Source organism: Anas acuta, chromosome 15, assembly GCF_963932015.1.
Source record: "Anas acuta chromosome 15, bAnaAcu1.1, whole genome shotgun sequence".
In the NCBI taxonomy this organism is placed as follows: domain Eukaryota; kingdom Metazoa; phylum Chordata; class Aves; order Anseriformes; family Anatidae; genus Anas; species Anas acuta.
Window position 1 is genome coordinate 16894690 of NC_088993.1, and position 17440 is coordinate 16912129.

The 17440-nt window shown below is 60.3% G+C and overlaps 2 protein-coding genes across 6 annotated transcripts; one reads left to right on the top strand and one right to left on the bottom strand.

Annotated features, from left to right (window-relative positions):
- Window positions 1-6125: 6125 nt before the first annotated feature.
- Window positions 6126-9393, bottom strand: MSRB1 (methionine sulfoxide reductase B1). 2 transcript variants are annotated; one of them, XM_068699152.1, is made up of 4 exons: window positions 8679-9393; window positions 8187-8329; window positions 7968-8082; window positions 6126-7445 (listed from the first exon to the last, which is right to left on the bottom strand). In XM_068699152.1, the coding sequence occupies exons 1-4, from the start codon at window positions 9391-9393 to the stop codon at window positions 7414-7416; spliced, it is 1005 nt and encodes a 334-aa protein (XP_068555253.1). In that variant the 3' UTR covers window positions 6126-7413. The 2 variants fall into 2 exon arrangements, with proteins under 2 accessions (XP_068555253.1, XP_068555255.1); XM_068699154.1 differs by having other exon boundaries at window positions 8707-8847.
- LOC137864723 (testis-expressed protein 2-like) lies at window positions 9371-17375 on the top strand. 4 transcript variants are annotated; one of them, XM_068699149.1, is made up of 13 exons: window positions 9371-9508; window positions 11523-11665; window positions 12402-13282; window positions 13371-13571; window positions 13656-13959; window positions 14154-14365; window positions 14503-14676; window positions 14797-14896; window positions 15052-15184; window positions 15286-15423; window positions 15612-15824; window positions 15934-16054; window positions 16474-17375. In XM_068699149.1, exons 3-13 carry the CDS (start codon window positions 12419-12421, stop codon window positions 16597-16599), a joined length of 2586 nt encoding a protein of 861 aa, XP_068555250.1. In that variant the 5' UTR covers window positions 9371-9508; window positions 11523-11665; window positions 12402-12418; the 3' UTR covers window positions 16600-17375. The 4 variants fall into 4 exon arrangements, with proteins under 4 accessions (XP_068555250.1, XP_068555251.1, XP_068555249.1 ...); XM_068699150.1 differs by lacking the exon at window positions 9371-9508 and adding an exon at window positions 9713-10714 and having other exon boundaries at window positions 12399-13282; XM_068699148.1 differs by lacking the exon at window positions 9371-9508 and adding an exon at window positions 9713-10714.
- Window positions 17376-17440: the final 65 nt, after the last annotated feature.

The window sequence follows — 17440 nt, forward strand, 5'->3', positions numbered from 1 at the left end:
CGCATACAGGTTCAATCTAGGCACAGTTCTGAAGATTTAAGTGGTGTCTTGGCTTGACGCGGGCTGTCTGCAAGAGTAAGTTTCCTCCCCAGAGCACACATCCAAACCTCTGTTTTGATAAGTATCAGGATACCGTGCTGGCCTCAAATGGAGAAATTAAACGAATACCTTGCATATTTTGGCGACTCACGCACGTGAGCAGCTGTAATTGAAGACACGACCTGTCTCGCCCTTCAGCATGTATTGGCAAATTACAGCTTTTCATTATTTTCCTCTGTTTCATCTATACCCAGGCAGAGATGTTCATCTAAACCCAGCTAAAACCTGCACCCTGGATGGGATGGGGGCACAGGGCTGCACACCTGCCTGGGCAGCTGCTCTCATGCAGAACAAGCTGCACTTACCCTGGATCAACACCAATCATGGGTCTGGGGATTGAATTTTTGCATTTTCATTGCCCCTCGGGTGCCATTTGCAGCAGTTGTTCCCTACAGCGTGGTGGACCAGCGGGCAGTGCATCGTGCTGTGCCCACTTACTGCACCTCCGTGCTGCGCGGGGGCTGCGCAGGAAGAGCGAACAACCTTCAGCATTGCGTCTGAGGAGCCATCGGTTAAATGAGCTATTTTAATTAAGTGCAATCTAAGTTATGCGCTAATGTCAGGAGGGATGATAGAAAACACTCCACTTGGCCTAGTGAGCAGCGGAGGATGTATTTCATGAGCTTCATTAGCCCCTGACCCGCCACCGACCTCGCCCCGTGCGCACGTTTGCACGCTTGCGTGCACGCTGCGCCCACAAACCCCGCTCAGCTCAAGGCAGACCCCATTCAAAAAAAAAGATCATCCACCCGATTTCTGCCCCTCCAACCGAGGTGGGTGGGTAGGAAGCACCACGGTCAGGGTTAACTCCTCCAGACGGACAGCAGGGAGCATGCTGTGCCAGGACGGACGGACAGACGGACACGGGACGTGGCCACGAGAAGCAGGGCAGCAGCTCACCTGCTCCGGCGCTGCCGAGAGCTTCCCGAGCACTTCATCCCCCACCGGAGCCTAGATGCTGGGCCTGCCAGAGCCAGTGGCTTAGATTAGTCTGAGCTTAACTGGTTTGATCTCTTACTTTGAATTTTATGGCTGCGAGGTTTTTAAAGCTCGGCGGAGTTAATTTCCAGCAGAACTGTCGTGCTGCTGGCAGGCACCGCCGTGGCCATAAAATACCATCCCCGACTCAAGACGTCAGAGGGGAACAAAGATAGACCGTGATGCGGAAAAGATGCACACATTTAAAATAATCTCCTAAGAATGCAGCACAGCCCTGAAGACACATGTCGGCAGCTCTCTCCCGAGCTGATCGTTTCCTCTTTAAATAGACTGCGCTGCTGATTCCTCCTGGTGGCTTTCCAGTCCCTATTTCTCATCCAATGCTGGTGCAGTTTATGATCCCGTATTCCAGAGGCCCAGAGGAAGACCCCTCGATGGGCGCCCACTCGGAGGTGGCCTCCGCACCCGAAGCAAGCGCCCACGGCCCTGGAGATGATGTGGGGTTTGCAGAAATTCTTGGCAGTCCTCCCACAGCTTCCCCTCTCCTGAAATTAAAGGATAGAGCTGCAGCGAGCCCTCCATCTAAATTAAAACGAGCTATATTTACTGTTCATACTAATTGAATTATATTAACTCCAAGCTAGATGATAAGCAGAGCCGTCCCTCGCAGTTCCTGGTCTTAATATGTTTTGCATTCAGACAAATGCACACCAGTGTGTCATCGTGTTCAAAGCAGAGGAATTTGGTCCTGGGCTATTTTCCTGCTGCTTTGACAAGGTCAACCAGGAACTTGTTTTCTTTTTTTTTTTTCTGTAGGCTTGATTGCACAGTGCAAAAGCGTTGGTGAGTCCAATGCAAGCCCTGCAAACCCCTGTGGGGTGGCACAGGCACAGGGAGCCCTGCCCCGGTGCCGTCCCCAATGTCCCTGCCAGGGAAAGGCAGCACACAGCCAGGAAGGGAGGGATGCTGCTGTCCCCATCCCACAGCAACCCCCAAAGCTGGGGCAGGGCACCACAAACTGATAGGACGGAGATATCAGGGAGAGAAAAAAAACATGCTATCAGCCTAATGCCATCAAGATGAACGTAATTCGAAAAACTCGGTCAGGAGGCTTCAATAAGCCCAAAGGGCCCTGCCAAGAGTCGCACTTCCTATATCGAAGTGCATAAAAGCTAGACATGTAAAACACGGGGAAAGCTCTGTCAGGGTAGGCCAGTGCCAGCCAGCAAATATGTAACAGTGGGAACATGAAATATTAATCACTGGTGCATAAAACAATGGGAAAAACCTGCCTTTTCAGGCAGCCATCAATCCTCGCTCAGCAGGGAACATCAAGGGACGCTAATACCATACAGGTTCTGCTTAAATATTTGCCTTCCTTAATGCTCACGCAAGAAGCATTTGCTTTGAAGTTGAAAATAGACTGTAAATGTCTTTTGTGTGAGATGAAACATGATAAGACATGAAACTAGGAGGCTAAACTGTAGTTAATCACGGTGGTTTTACAAGCAACAAATCATTACTGCAGACAGCGAAGCGCAGCGCTCAGAAGCGGCCGGGCAGAGGGGAGAGCCTGGCGTGGGCATCGGCGGCTCTGGGGCATGGCACAGCTCGGGCACGGCACAGTTGGGGCACCCGAAATGCCACAGGAGCCCTGTGCCCCCCAGGGGACACCCAGACCTCATCCTGCTGTGTCCGAGGCGTCTCCATGGGTCCCCAATGCCGCTGACGTCCAGCATGTCCCACAAAGCAGCAGGAGCATGACTGCCTTCATGTTTTCAGGCAAAAGGCAAATTTCTCAGTGGGATGAGGTCACCGAGGGGCTTGGGATCTGCTGCTGAAAGTGGCGGCTGTGGGGCTGTGCCTGATCCTGTGCCAGGGGGAGGTTTGCTCCGAGCTCCCCCCGGCAGCGCTGGGGTGATGCTGGCGCATCCCGGAGCCGCTTTCCTGGGCACCTTGGGGTGGGTTCCTCCAGCAGCTCCAGGGGGGGACATGGGGACACCCACAGCTCCCCTGCACCCCCACGGCCCTGCTGGGAGCTGGGATGGACGTGGCCCAGCCTGGGCAGCCTCTGTGGGAGACCCATATGGGGAAAGGCACCCCAAGAAACCACATGCGCTTGGGATGCGGACAGAGCCCAGGGATCTTTGGGTGCTCCGTGGGAAAAGCAAGCAGAGGCGGAGGCACAGGAGCGGACAGGACGAGCAGCAGCCCCATCACCGCATCCTGGCACAGCCGGCAGCACACACAGCATCCCGGGACAGGTATTTCACACATCAAAAATGCAGCTTATGATTAGAAGCGATGTGCACTTGGGAGCGTGAGATAAGACCCCAGAGCAAGCGTATAAGTATGACTGATTAGCAAATAAACTCTCACTAATTGCCTTAAAAAGTCAGATCTCAGCAGCCAGGCAAGAAGAAAAAAAAAAATGATTTAAATTTTCCTCGGGCTAAACATTTTTCCGTCGAGCTCAGACTCGCTCCGAGTGTTTCCAGTCATTATCTCCCTAATTAACGCGCACCGCAAACTGAAAACAAATTTCCTCACCTCGTGGCTGGGGAAGGTTCACTGGGATTAAGCAAACTCCACGAAATCGGTCAGCGATTCCCTCCCACCGGGTGAGCGACGGCTGCCGGGTGGGAGGCAGCCCGGAATAAAGATAGATGAAGTTATTAGCAGCGAACGAAGTGAAATAAGCCTTTAATTTCCCCCAGCTGTTGCTGGCTGTGCCCTATTGACAGGTGCGCTCTTGGGATGGGGGCAAGCAGGCGAGCTGGCGGGGGGCACCTCGGCTCCTTACAGCCCCCTGCGTGCCAGGGAAACCAGCAGGGTGCACGTTTTTGTTTTTTTTTAAATTCCCATATCTTTATTTTCTGCCATTGACGTAAAACCAGCTCCAGCCCTCGCTGCAGTTTTATGGCCCCGCAAGGAATTGGAACAATTCTTATTAAATGGTGTTCCTAAGCGCCTGCAGAGTGTGGTACCCAGTGGGCTGGGCAGGGATGGCGACCCTACAAAGGATCGGGATTGCAGGGGCAACCCGAATCTGGCCTTGGCCCCCCCAGCAGCACTCAGCCCTTCCACCTGGTAGCGGCCAAATTGAAATAAAACTGAAAATTTAAGGTAAAAGAAACCCGTTGCAGGTGGAGGGCTCCCTGGGCAGCCTGCTTGTTCTTCCTGTGGCACTTGCTCGCAGGAATAATGGTAATTAGAGCTCCCTAATGCCTCCAGGTCATCTTCTTTTTCCTCGCATAACGCAATTTCTATAGGGCTTGTCGTCTTTATTAGGGGAATTAATCTGAATCTCGCTGGGCTCTGGCCGCTCGGCTTTCCACCGGAGCCATGCCGAGGAGGGTCAAAGAGGCAGGTCCACCTCATGTCATGCAAATAAAAAAATTAAAAAAAATTAAAAAAAATTAAAAAGCGAGGTCAGCTGGAGGCTACGGGGGAGGAAATTAATGATTTTTTAAACAACCAGGGAAGTTTACGTCGGCCTGCTAACGTAATTCAATTTCTGTCTTCAGAGCCCTTTATGTCATTAAGCCCACGTCGCCAATACGGGGCCTCTTTTGCCCAACTAAGCAAAATCTTCCTATTAAGCCAGAATTGACATTAGCGCAATAATAAAATTAGGATTAATGACGGGGGAAGGGCTGCTCCGGGCCAGCCGTGCAGGCAGGGCCGGCTGGGGCTGAGCCCCTCGCTGCGGGGCCGGGGGACCCGGGGTGCCCGGGGGAGCTGGGGGGGCTCGGGGGGGATCTGCCCCTGGTGGGCTGCATCCTGCACCCACAGCACCGCCTGAAGCCTTCGAGCCTCCCCTGCCAGGCTGTGGCATCAGCAGCTGCAGACAGAGGCTGGAAAAGCATCTCATCCCTGGGAGGGCATCCTGGGCTTTTTGGTTTTGTTTTCCTTTTTTTCTCCTTTTTTCCCCTTTTTTTTTCTTTTTCTTTTCCCTTTATTTTTTCCTTCCCCCCACCTTTTTTTCCTTTTTCCCCTTTTTTCTTATGTTTCCCTCTTTCCCCTCTTTTTTCCTTTTTTCTTTTTTCCCTTTTTTCTTTTTTCCCTTTTTCACCCTTTTCCCCTTTTTTCTTTTTTCCCCTTTTTCTTTTTTCTTTTTCACTTTTTTCTCCCCTTTTTTCTTTTTTTCCATTTTTCCCCCTTTTTCATTTTTTTCCCTTTTTCCTATTTTTTCCCTTTTTCTTTTTTTTTTTTTTTCCTTTTTTTTCCCACTTCTTTTCCTTTTTTTTTTTCCTTTTGGCTCAGGGCAGTGTCCCTCCTATTTGCTCGAGGGCAACACCCGCTGCTTGCCCTGAGGGAAGCCCCGGGCGAGGAGCCAGCCTTCAGCAGAGGCTTGGGAACACCGCGGGCACCCTCCCGCGGCCGCTCCCCGAACTGCAGGCAATCCGAATTACAATCAATCCGAATTAGTCAATCCGAATTACAGCGAGATGGCCCCCCCGGCCCCTCCCGGTGCCACCTGGGCGCTGGGAGAAGGCCCCAGCCCTGCTCCGGCCTCCAGGCCTCACTCAGGGGGCACCAGGCTGGAGGCGAAGCAGCAGATCAGGGGGGGATTAATTAGCTGAAAAGCAGCTTGGAGCTCAGGCCGGGATCTCATTAGCAATTAGTGTAACAGAGCCAGGGGATGCAGAGTCCAGCAAAGCCCAGTTCAGCCTCCATGAAGCCAGGACAAAGAGACTTTTGGGGGCAGGGGACAGCAGAGCTGCCACCGACAACTGGCTTCTCACAGGGAAACTGCTGAGACGCTGCCAAAACCCATCCCTTCTTCCCAGCACGTCCTGCCAGAGGCTGTGATTTCAGCAAGAACACACTGAAACAGCCTAAAAGCACCTGTAGTTGAGCTGAAATGGTGACTTAAGGTTAAAGAAATCCATCCCCGGTTAAAGTTTTGACTCTGGCAAAGCCTGAAGACTTCCAATGCATCCACATCTTCCCCTCCAAAACCCAGGGGAAGACACAAACCCACCCCAGCTTTGGGGGACCCCCCCCAGCTGCAGACTCCTCAGGCACCAGCAGGAACGCTTTTAAAAGACAAAATAAGACGGCTGTTTCTCTGACACAGTGAATCAATGTTTTATTTTTTGTTTATTTTCAGTGTTTGAAGAGGTACAAGATGAGCAGTGAGCTCCAGGGAATGAGCTGGCACATTGCACTTGTGGCCGGCACCCTTCCCTCTAGCCCAGGAGGCCTGAGGAGGCAAAAAGCACGTGGAAAAAAGCCCCAAAAGTGCCCTGAGTGCAGCTGAACGGTAACGCTGTGGTTTGGCTGCACCACCCCGCTCACGTGCTGCACCAGTTACACCATCGGACCCACGGGTCAAAGGTTTGCTGTGCCCAGAAACCCTCCTGTACCGATTTCAAAGAGGAGGATTTGGTTCCTGAGCAAAGCAGGGCAGTGAGGGAAGGCCACGAATCAGACCCTGAATTAAGGAAAAAATCAGTGTCAGAGCCCTTTCGAGTGCAGAGAGAACGCAAAGGTGACTCCTAAAGCCTGAGTTGTGCAAGGTGCAGTCGGTGAGCCTGGTTCTGGCCTCCCTTACAGCAGCATAAAGTAAGGAGGAACCGTTCACACCACGAGGGTTACAACACAGTAATACCAGGTCTGCTGTGAGGCAGAGCCAGAGCCAGGCCCAGAGGACACAGTAAATGCAGAACCGCCTCTGCTGCCTGCACGGTGGTGGGTCGAGGGGTAAAAAACCCGGGTGCTGTCCAGCAGGGTCATAAGAACATCCTTGCCCCAGCATCCTGGAAGGGTTTACAGAGGGCAATTCATACCATGATCCCAGCCCAGAATAGCACCAGAGATTAACCCAGGCTCTGCTCCCCGCTAATCCAGCGCCATCCCCCCTCCGAGACGTCAGGAGGGAGGCTCTGGGTGGCAGCGGTGGCAAGGCAGCGTCTGCCCTTCTTGCCACGGTGCTGGGGCAGCCCCGGCTCTGCTGGGCACCACCAGAACTGCCCCAGCACCCAGCGGAGGCAGGGACGCAGGCACGGGTGCTGCTGCAGTGGGCAAAGCAGAAAGGACTCAGCAGCAGCTGCTGGCAGAGGCAGGGATGTCTGGGGGAAGATGGGAGGGGGAAAGGGAAGGTAAAATGAAGAGCTGCAGCCTTCAGCTTAATTCGTGCAAAATAACCTCAGGCACGGGTCATACAACCCGGCCCCCAGCAAGTGCAGGGCAGCCACAGCCTCCCCTCCCCTCCCAGCTCCCTCCCAGCACCCAGAATGGGGATGTCTCAGAGCATGGAGCCGGCCTGGGGGCACCAGGAGCTTTGTCGGGGGGTCTCTTGCTCCCAGTGCACCCCAAGATGTGAACGCAGGATCAGTCCCCAGCAGCATGTTGTGTAGAGCAGCTCGCTTACTTCTCCTTCGGGTCCTTATCTGCTTTGCCTGGAAGAGGGGGAGGAAAGAAATCAGGGTCCCTGTGTAGCACTGCAGTCAGATAATCAGAACAGCAAGACGAGGCTGGGGTGCTGCCCTGAGCTCAGACACAGCCTCCCAAAGCCTTTTTCTGACACTGGGCAAGCAAACAGCACCACAACCACTGCAGAAAGAACTGGCCTTTGCCTACCATAAAGCGGAGGCAATGTTCAAACCTTGCACGTGACTACTGCAGGAAATGAGCCAGCAAGCTCAGCGCCATCCTGCCCTGGCTCTGCACCACCAGCAGAAAACCTCCATGGTTCTGCTGCTCCCCTGACACACAGGGACCTCCAGCATGCCCCAAATTCCACCAGGCAAGGTCAGAAAGCCCCCCCAGAGCCACCCACTGATCAGGCTGAGGCGTGTGGGATTTGCTGGGGGCCTGGGGGGCTCCAGGCTTACCGCATCCCTCACCGTGCAGCCAGGCTGGCAGCAACCCCACCAGATAACCACGAGGACAGAGGCAGCCCGGTGAGGCACAGCCCTTACCTTTCGGGATAAATTTCAGCGAGCTGCTGAATATTCAGAAGCGGGACTGCCCCCTCTTGGGCCCGTCATTGAGGAACTCGTGGCCCAGCCCGTTGCCACACTTGCCACAGGACACCTGGAGACACAAGGAGGGGGTCACAAGGGGCCTTTTGTCAGCACGGGCCCTGCTATGAGAAACGGGCGTTTTTCACCCCATTCTGAGCGTTTGGGACCCCTCACCTTGAAGGCCCCCGGGCGCTCCTTGCGCTTGGCCACGCTGTCCTCGTGGATGGTCTCGGTGAAGGCCGGCCAGGGCGAGGAGTGCTCGTACTTGGCGCGGCTGGAGAACAGCTCGTAGCCACACCGGGCACACGCGTAGATACCTGGGGGGGGGAGGGATGGCAGAGGGGGGGGCTCAGCACTGAGACCCCCGAGAAGCCCCCCGGGGCCGTGTCAGCTGCCCCGGGACACCCGCACCCTTGGGCTCTACCCCTGGGGCTGCCACCAACCCAGGGCCGGGCACCGAAAGGGGGCTTTGAGCTCGCCCCCAGACCCCCTTTATAGGCAGCCCCCCGACCCCTCCAGCCTCCCCCCGGCCCCCCGGGGCTCGCCCCCAGCCCATCCCCGCAGGATGGAGCCCCCCAGCCACGCCACCCCCCCCCCGACCCCCTTTATAAACGACCCCCCAAACCCCTCCAACCTCCCCCCGACCCCTAGCAGGACCCCCCCGACTTTTAGGGTCGCCCCCGGCCGCGCTCACCCGGCTCGAAGTGGTCTCGGAACGCCTCGCCCCCCAGGAAGGAGCAGAACGACATGGCGGAGCCCCCCCCCTCCGCTGCCCCGCCCGCCACCCGCCCACTGCCACCCCCCGCCCCGCCCCCCGACCACACCCCCCCAAAAATTCCCCGCCCACTCTGGCCCCGCCCCCTCCGCGGAGCCCCGGGGCCACCGGGGGGCGTGCGGTGGATGAGGGGGGGGGGGGGTCCCACCGATGGGGGGGGGGTCTCCCCCGCTCCCCGCCGCTCCCCCCAGCCCCATCCCGCTGTTTTGGGGCTTTTTGGGGCCGCTCCGGTCCCCCGCGTGCTCCTGGTGCGTCCCCCCCCCGGGGCAGCGAAGCACCGGGAGAGGGGGGGGGGCGGCTCCTGCCGGGGCTCCGCGGCACCGGGGGGGTCAGGACGGGGGGGTCCCGGCTGTGTGTGTGTGTGTGTGTGTCCCCGCCGCCCCCCCCCGCCCCGCACAGCACCGCACCGGGGCCGGCTGAACACGAACGGAGCCGGCCCCGGGGCGGAGCTCGGCGGGGCGGAGCGGGGCCCGGCGCGGTCCTGCGGATGCTCCGGTACCGGCGGTGGGGAGCGGGGCGAGCTCCGAGCCCTGCACCGGGCACCCAGACCCCGTGCTGGAACCGGGGCTGAGCCCTCACCTCCGGTACCGGCACCGCCACCGGCATCAGCCCTGCGGTACCGGCACCGGCACTGCCCCCCCCCCCCGGTACCGGCCCCGATCTCCCCCGGTACCGGCCCCCCCGGCCCCAGGAGCGGACCCTTCCCGGCAGCACGGGCCAGGTACGGGCGCTGCGGGATCGGGGCCCCCGCACGGAGCGGTGCCGGGGGCAGCCCCGGTGCCCGGAGCGGTGCTGGGGGGGCCGGGCAGCGACCGGCATGGGGCTGGGGGCTCCCCCCCCCCCCGTGGGCTGGGGTTCGGTGAGCGGCTCCGGGGGGGCTCGGGACAGAGCAGGGGGGACGTGGGAACGTGGGGGGACAGGGGACATGGGGACATGGGGACGGGCACCCCCGAGGAGCCCCCCCCGAGGGGTGCGGGACAGGCTGCGGGCACCACGGGGCACAAAGTGGGGGGTGCTGTGGGGTGCAGGCTCAGCGGGGATGGTGGCCCCGTCCCGCCACCCTAATAGCAGGGGGCAAAGGGGACAGCCAGGCTCCAGCAGACCCTGTGGGGACCGTCCCTGCTGGGCCTGGGTCTGCGGGGTCGGCACGGAGAGGGGGTGTGGGATGTGAGCTGGGTGCCCCCATGGGGTACATGGGGTGTGGGGGCTCCTGGAGGAGGAGGGGGCAGCAGCCCCGCGTGCCGCAAGGTAAGGGCTGTGCGGTGAAGGTGAGCTGCAGGCAGCAGGAGCCAGGCCTGGAGCAAAGCGCTTAAAGGGTTTCTGGGCCCTCCTGATGGTGACACGTCCACATCCCACAGCCCGGAGCAAGAGCCGGGGGCTGCATCTGCCCGGCACGTGGAGCCCCCCCGCGCAGGGCCACTGCTCCTGCCCTCTGGATGCTGCCGGTTTAAATTAGGTCAGGCGTACGTCGCGGGCTCCACCGCGCTCCCGCTCGAGCCCAGGGGATTGATGGCTCGTGGCAGGCACGGGGAGGACGAGCCTGGGGCTGGGGTGGTGGGGAGCCGAGGATGCTCCGTGCCGCTTTTGCAGGCAAAAACCTGCACCTCGGTGCAGGTTTGCAGGCAGCCTAAAGCAGGCAGGCTCCAGGAGCAGCTGCAGCAGCCACCGGGACCCTGCGTGGCGGCAGCATCGCCCACCCGGCCCCTCTGCTGAAGCTTTTTCAGGGGGTGAAGCCGTGGCTGCTCTAAAAGCTCTCGGATTTTGCCTGGAAGCAGTCTGCGTTCGTCAGATGCCGGTGCGCAGAAAATTGATGTCCTTAGGTTGCAGCGAGACTTTCTTCAAAGCCCTGCGCTCCTTAATCACAGGATAACGCAGGGAGCTCTCCAGCTACAGCGCTCGTAACCACAGCAATTTGGTTTCTGCGGCGGTACGTTGTGAAGATAATTAGACGAGGGATTTCCAACTTGTTTGGCTGGGTGATAAAAACCTCTCTGGGAGGAGGCAGAGCTCTGCCACAAGCCCCGCTAGCGGTGCCAGCCCGCCTCCGGCAGCCACCGGCAGCTCTCATTAGCTGCCGAGGGCTGCTGGAGATTAATTTTTCAATTAACTCTCCTTGTTTTTACATCAAAAGCAAACACCATTTTGGCAATGGCCCACCTGGGAGGGTGTAGGTATCACTGGTGGGCGTGAGCCAGCGCCGGGCAGTGAAGCACGGCAGGAGCGCACTTTTGCTGCCTTGTGCGTGCAAAGGGGGGTGTGGAACGGGGAGGTGCTCGGGGACACCCCCCTGTCCAGGCTGCGCTTGTGTCTCCTTCTGCACCACGTCAAGCCAGGATCCTGCACCCGAGCCAGAAAGAGAGAGATGAGAAGCCTCCAAAGCTGCCTCCAGAGACACCTCTAGGCTCAATATTTGCTTTCTGAGCCCTGAGCTGAGACCTTCACCGGGGCTGCCCCGCACGGAGCCCCCACCGGGGTGCTGGTGGCCCTGCTGTGGCACCCCCAGGGTCCATCCCCCTGCTCCGCACCCCCCCGGCCACCCCCGCTCCCCAGAGGTGGCTGCGTCTCAGCAGCGCACACGTAGCCCCCGCTGTACTCGCTGTCCCTGCCAGCTGAAAACTCCCATGTAAACCCAGGCTATTATTATCTCAGTCTTCCACTCTGCTAATGGTCTCTCAGGAAACAGACTTTTTCTTTCCCCCCCCACCTCCTTTTTTCTTTTTTCTTTTTTTTTTTAGCTTTTATAACCCAGGAATACCGGAGCAGAGGTAACCAAGCACCAGGCAGGGCGCAGCGGAGCACCGAGCCCGTGCCACACGCTGGGGAGCTGCTGAGCCCCTGAGCCAACAACAGGGCCACGGATCAGCATCGGGGCTTTCTGGTAGGCACAACCATGGCTGGGGGGGGGCCCAGGCAGCACCGGGGACAGGTTTGGCACTGGGGACAGCTGTGGCACTGAGCCACCAGGCTCAGGGTGCGCTGGGGGTGCCGGAGCCCTGGGTGGTGCCATCCCGGTGCTGGGTTTGCCGAGTAAATGCGAGGAGCGCGCCCTTGAGAGGGGGCAGATGCTGCCAGAGCATCGCTGCAGGCGAGGGAAGGAGCTCCCCAGCACCGCTCCCCGTGGGCTGCCAGCCCCAGGACCTGTTCGATCTCTCCCTTCCCCTAGCCCGGGGCATCCCCCCAGATTATTTGGGGTTAACAGTTGGCGCGTGTAAATCAGAAGCAAAGCGAAAGCCGCGAAGCAGGAGATTACATAAACGGAGCTGGAGGCAGCTGCGACGCAGCCTGTAATTAATTCATGGTAGGAAAGCGCTTTGAAGATCCTGGCTGAGGCACATCCCAGGCACGAGGCAGCCCGAGGGGCAGCACCCACCTGCAGCCGGGACCTGCTCAGCCCCGCTCCTGCCGTGGGGATGCTGTGAGAGGAGGGGTGGGGGCGCAGGACGAGCTCCCCGTGCTCAGCCCCGTGCTCTGGGTGCTGGGCTCAGCCCCACGGTGGTCCTGAGAGCCTGGCCTGTAGCTCCCATCCTTCCTCCCGATATCACACACATGCTCAGGGGTTCAGGCAGCCTCGACGTGGCACCAAGCTGAGCTGCTCCCTCCCGTTCCCTCAGCAGCACCGGCACCATCGGCGATGCGCGCGATGGCAGAGCAGGCTGTGGCAGCAGCGGACGCCTCCCCAACCCTGGCACCATCCCCAGGCTCCCCTTGGCACAGGGACACCGATGGGACAAAGCCTCAGCCCGCCAGCACCAGGGAGGACAGCGGCGGCCGGGATGGCTGCGGGATCATTTTCCCTGTGGATGGGGACACAAAGCCTCTCCCCTCGCCCCAGCCCCCGGGGATGCTCCTGGCTGACATCCCGAGGGGGTCGCAGCCACGGCTGAGCCTGGCCAAGTCCCGCACTGCCCCATCCTCGCCCAGCGTCTCCCCGTCGGAGAGCCGCGCCGCCCTGCTCCGGCTGCGGGAGGCCAAGCTGGAGGACACCAAGAGGAGGCTGTCGGAGGCCGTGCAGGAGCCCCTCAGCCGGCTGAGCCGGCTCATGGCCGAGGAGAGCAGCCCCACGGCACGGCTGAAAGCAGGAGGCAGCCCCGGGCAAGGAGAGCCGGGGGGGCGAGGGGCTGGGGGCCGCCGGGTGCGGGACTGGAGCCCCTGGGAGCCCAGCCTGAACTGCCGCTACGAGATCTGCTCCTATGGGGACGTCATCCAGGTGGTGGAGGTCGTGCAGCAGGAGGCTGAGCCCCCGGAGCAGCCTCCAGCAGCCCGGCTGGGGGGCTCGGTGCCGGGCAGGGCCCTGGCTTGCATTGCGCTCCTCGCCTACGGCTACTTGGTCCTGCCGCTGCCTCCCTACGCTGCTGGGCTCTGCCTGGGGCTCACCGGTGGGTTGCTGCTGGGCTTCCTCGCCATCCTGCTCCTCCTGCTCAAGCCGCCACCACCGCGGGGCCGCCTGCGCCCTGAGCTGCTCCCGGGGGGCCCGCGGGGAGCCCACGGCCTCCAGGTAGGAGAGGGGTGGCCGTGGGCACAGGGTGCTGGGGCTGCCCAAACCTGCACGGCACCACGGGGCAGCCGGCTCCTCTCCCCTCCAGGGCTGGCTGAACCAGCTGCACGTCTACGACCCCGAGCTCTACCACCCATCGCTCACGCACTCGGTGCTGGCCACTCTGGATGGGGCCACCCTCAAGCTCTCCTACCCCAAGAACAACATCCCGCGCCGGGCCGCCTTCGCGGAGGAAATCCTCGAGGCCACCTTCATCAGCCAGCGCTGCTACGACATGACCGATGCCAAGGTGACCGCGGAGCTGCCCTTGGGAGCGGGGGGCTGTCCCCTCGCAGGGACCCCCAGTGCCTCACGGCCACTCTCGGTGTTGTAGGTCTTCCTCTGCCCCCCCTGCCTAGCCCGAAAGCGGCTGTGGAACAAGAAGTACCCCATCTGCATCCTCTTCCCGGACCGGCCAGACACGGAGCACAGGAGCAGTGATGAACACGGCACGGAGCCGCAGGGGGATGAAGGGATGAAGAAGCCACAGGTGCCCACCCAGGACGTCCCAGGGGACTGCAGGGAAAGGTGCCTGTACCTCTTCGGGCGGACGGGGAGGGAGAAGGAGGAGTGGTACCAGCACCTCCTGCGAGCCTGCCACGGGACCCCGAGCAGCAGCCGTGGTGAAGCCAGGCCAGGTGAGACGTGGCCACTGCTCTGATCCGGGGCTGGGAGCTGCCCCGTGCCGGGACAGGCTCTGGGAAGGCAGCAGGGAGTGGGGAGGGAGGTGGAGGAGCTGGGACAGGGCTCACCAGCCCACAGCTTGTGCAGCAGCAGGGGCACCACGTCACCCCTCGCTGCAGCCAGCCCGGTCGTGTCCCCGTGTCCCCAGGACCGGCTCCGCAGAGCGCTGCCAGCAGCAGTGGAGGGAGCACCGAGGACATCCCCTCTGCCATCAGACTCAAGGACCTGGCTGGAAATGTCCGACAGAAGATTTTTCTGGATTACAGCACCTACATGGCCCGCTTCGTGCCAGCAGAGGCTGGGGGCAGCCCGGAGCAGAGCCCCCCTCACAGCGTGCTGAGCAGCCCCGTGCCCGGGAAGGTGAGTGGGGCAGATCCAGCCCTCGGTGCCGCTGCCTCCTGGCCCTGTTGTTCACCTCCTCCCTCCCGGCACCACGGTTTGGGTGGCCGAGCTGTGGTGCTGGGGAGCACAGCCCTGCAGGTCCCACCCTGCTCCAGGCGCTCGTGGCTTCTCCCCACCCGCAGCTCGGTGAGGACGCAGCCGGGCGCAGCGAGGGGTGCACGGCCTGGGTGAACGCGCTGGTGGGGCGCATCTTCTGGGATTTCCTCCGGGAGCACTACTGGGCCGAGCAGGTGGCCAGCAAGATCCAGAAGAAGTTAAGCAAGATCAAGGTGAGAAGCAGGAATGGCCCCAGGACCATGGGAGGTGGCAGCAGCAAGGAGAGCCCCGTCCTGTCCCAACGGTGGGTGCCAGGCTGGGGTGATGATCCCTGTGTGGTTTCCCTCCATCAGCTCCCGTATTTCATGAATGAGCTGACACTGACGGAGCTGGACATGGGCACGTCCATCCCCTCCATCCTCAGCACCTCCAAGCCCACCATCAACGACCGAGGTACGAACCCTGCTGCCTTGCAGAGTGGCAGGATGCACAGCAGCTGTTATTGAGGTGCCAGCCCGGTCCCCAAAGCAGGGAGGTTTTGGTGGGCACGTGAGCAGCCCTCAGCCCCTGTGGCACTGACAGGGGCTCGCCCCTTCCCTCCCCGACAGGGCTCTGGGTGGACATGGAGGTCACCTACAGCGGCTCCTTGCAGATGACCCTTGAGACGAAGATGAACCTCTGCAAGCTGGGGAAGGAGGGTGCCGCAGAGGACAGCGGCCCGGCGGAGGCAGGAGGAGAGGGGTAAGGTGACCGCGCGTGGCTGGGTGGCATCCACATCCTCCCACCTGAGCGAGGCGAGAGGGTGCTGGTGCCAGGGCACTGATGCAGCCTGGGGCTCACAGGGCCAAGCCTCGGCTGATCCTGCTGGCAGACAGCGACGCGGAGTCATCCAGTGCCGGCTCCTCCGACGAGGAGGACATCACCACCGCAGAGCCCGCAGGAGCCCTAGGAGAGCGGGTGCCCCCGCCTGGCACCGAGGGGTGAGGGGCTGCTCGGGGCCGTGGGGTGGAAAGGGAGGTGCTGGGGGAGGCCCAGGCAGGGGTCCCGATGCATCGTGGCAGCCCTTGGCAAGGGAGTCCCATCCCTGCGGGGTGCTGGTGGCAGGCGGCTGGGGGTGCTGAGCACCAGCACGGCTCCAGGTCTCACCCCGCGGCTCCCCTCGCTTTAGCCACGTCAGCGGGAACAGCACGGGCCGGAAGATCCTGCGCTTTGTGGATAAGATTGCCAAGTCCAAGTACTTCCAGAAGGCCACCGAAAACGAGTTCATCAAAAAGAAAATCGAGGAAGTTTCCAACACGCCGCTGCTGCTGACGGTGGAGGTGCAGGAGCTGGCGGGCACCTTGGCCGTGAACGTGCCCCCGCCGCCCACGGACCGTGTCTGGTACCTGCCCTCCTTCCTCCCGGGGGGTCCACAAGCTGGCCACGGGGGCTGTGCCATGTGCATGGGACGTGATGCTTGATGCTTTCTGCTGCTGTCCTCCCCCTCGCAGGTACAGCTTCCGTGTCCCACCCCAGCTGGAGCTGAAGGTGCGCCCCAAGCTGGGCGAGCGGGAGGTGACGTTCCTCCACGTCACCGAGTGGATCGAGAAGAAGCTGCAGCATGAATTTCAGGTGCCTGTCCCGAAGGGCTGGGTTTGTTAAAGGGCTGAGCAAACCCTGCTGGTTTGTTTTCTGCTTCTCACCCTTGAGATTTCTTCTCAAAGAACAGAAGGTTCCCCACAGATGTTCAAGTTCCCAAATGCCCCTAGAGAGTAATCCCTTTGAATATCCTCAAAGCCCTGGTCACTGCCCTCTGCCACAACCACTCCTGAAACCCTCCGTACAGGTGAGCCAGCCAAAGATAAGCTGCTCCTGCTTGTTCCTCCCTGAAGATATCCAAAGCTGAGGAGCTGGGAGCCCCGGAGCTGTTTTTAGCCCTGATCTCTGCCCCAGGCTCCTGTGGCTCCTGCCACGGCCACTTCCAGGCCAGAGCATCTGCACTCAGGTAGTGGAACTTAAAATCACTTGTTTGTCTGGATTCCTCTTTACAGAAAATTTTGGTGATGCCAAACATGGATGATCTCATCATTCCCATCATGAGCTCTGGCCTGGATCCACAGCCATCCGCTGGAGAGCTGCCCAGGGACCCACCAGCCAAGGGAGAGAGGAGGCTCTGATGTGCAGCCCTGTGGGCAGGACAGAAATGCTGCACAGGGCCTGGGGACCTTGCTGGGACACAGAGCTAGCTGGGGCCTGGCCACTGATGGCATCCAGCACTACGCCGTGGGGTCTGAGCTTCTTGGTTCATCTCATCCTCAGCATCCTGCTCCTTTGCAGATGAGCCGCCTCCTTCAATACTGCAAGCACACGTTCAGAGCTGAACCAGACCCCAAGGAAAGGGGTTTGCTGGAGACCCAAGAACTTCATGCACCTCCCACCAGCATCTCAGGACTCCTTCTGGCCAAGGGGGCAGCTCCAGGGCAGCGGAGGGCTGGGTTTTCCCCTGCTTGGTTCCCAAAGAGGGTGCAGGACGCAAAGACAGCTTCCACACTCGAGGAGTTGTGATCACCACCAACCCAAGGCATCACAGCTCCAGGACACATCACACCCTTCCCGCTGGCAGCTGGACTGCAAGGAAAACATGGGCGGGAAACGAGTCCAAAACCCGAATAAACCCATCACTGCCCAATCTTACCTAGCAGCCACCTTATTGCACACACATTCCCACGGCTGGACGGATGCCACGTGGGGCTGTGGGGTTCCTGGAGAGAAAAGGCCATGGATCGTGCCTCCAGCTTGGCAGAGAGAGTGTTGGGGTGTAAAAGTGAGGGATGGCAAGGGGAGAGCTGGGCAGCGAGGCTGGGCAGAGGCAAGCAGCAGGTTTTTTTTCACCATTCAAAAAGGGAGAGTCCAAAGGACAGAGCAGGCACTCGGCTGGCCTAGTTAATCCCCTCCATACAGGCCTGTCCCGAGTGTTACCTGCCCCAGCCCCAGCTGCGAGGTGCTTCAAGGACACGG

What these genes read in the sequence shown, in the direction of transcription:
- LOC137864723 (XM_068699149.1), top strand. Translation starts at nt 12,419, where the DNA reads ATGCGCGCGATGGCAGAGCAGGCTGTGGCAGCAGCGGACGCCTCCCCA. An exon ending in ACGACATGACCGATGCCAAG is followed by an intron (nt 13,572 to 13,655) that starts GTGACCGCGGAG and finishes TCGGTGTTGTAG; the next exon opens with GTCTTCCTCTGCCCCCCCTG. An exon ending in GCCCACCATCAACGACCGAG is followed by an intron (nt 14,897 to 15,051) that starts GTACGAACCCTG and finishes CCTCCCCGACAG; the next exon opens with GGCTCTGGGTGGACATGGAG.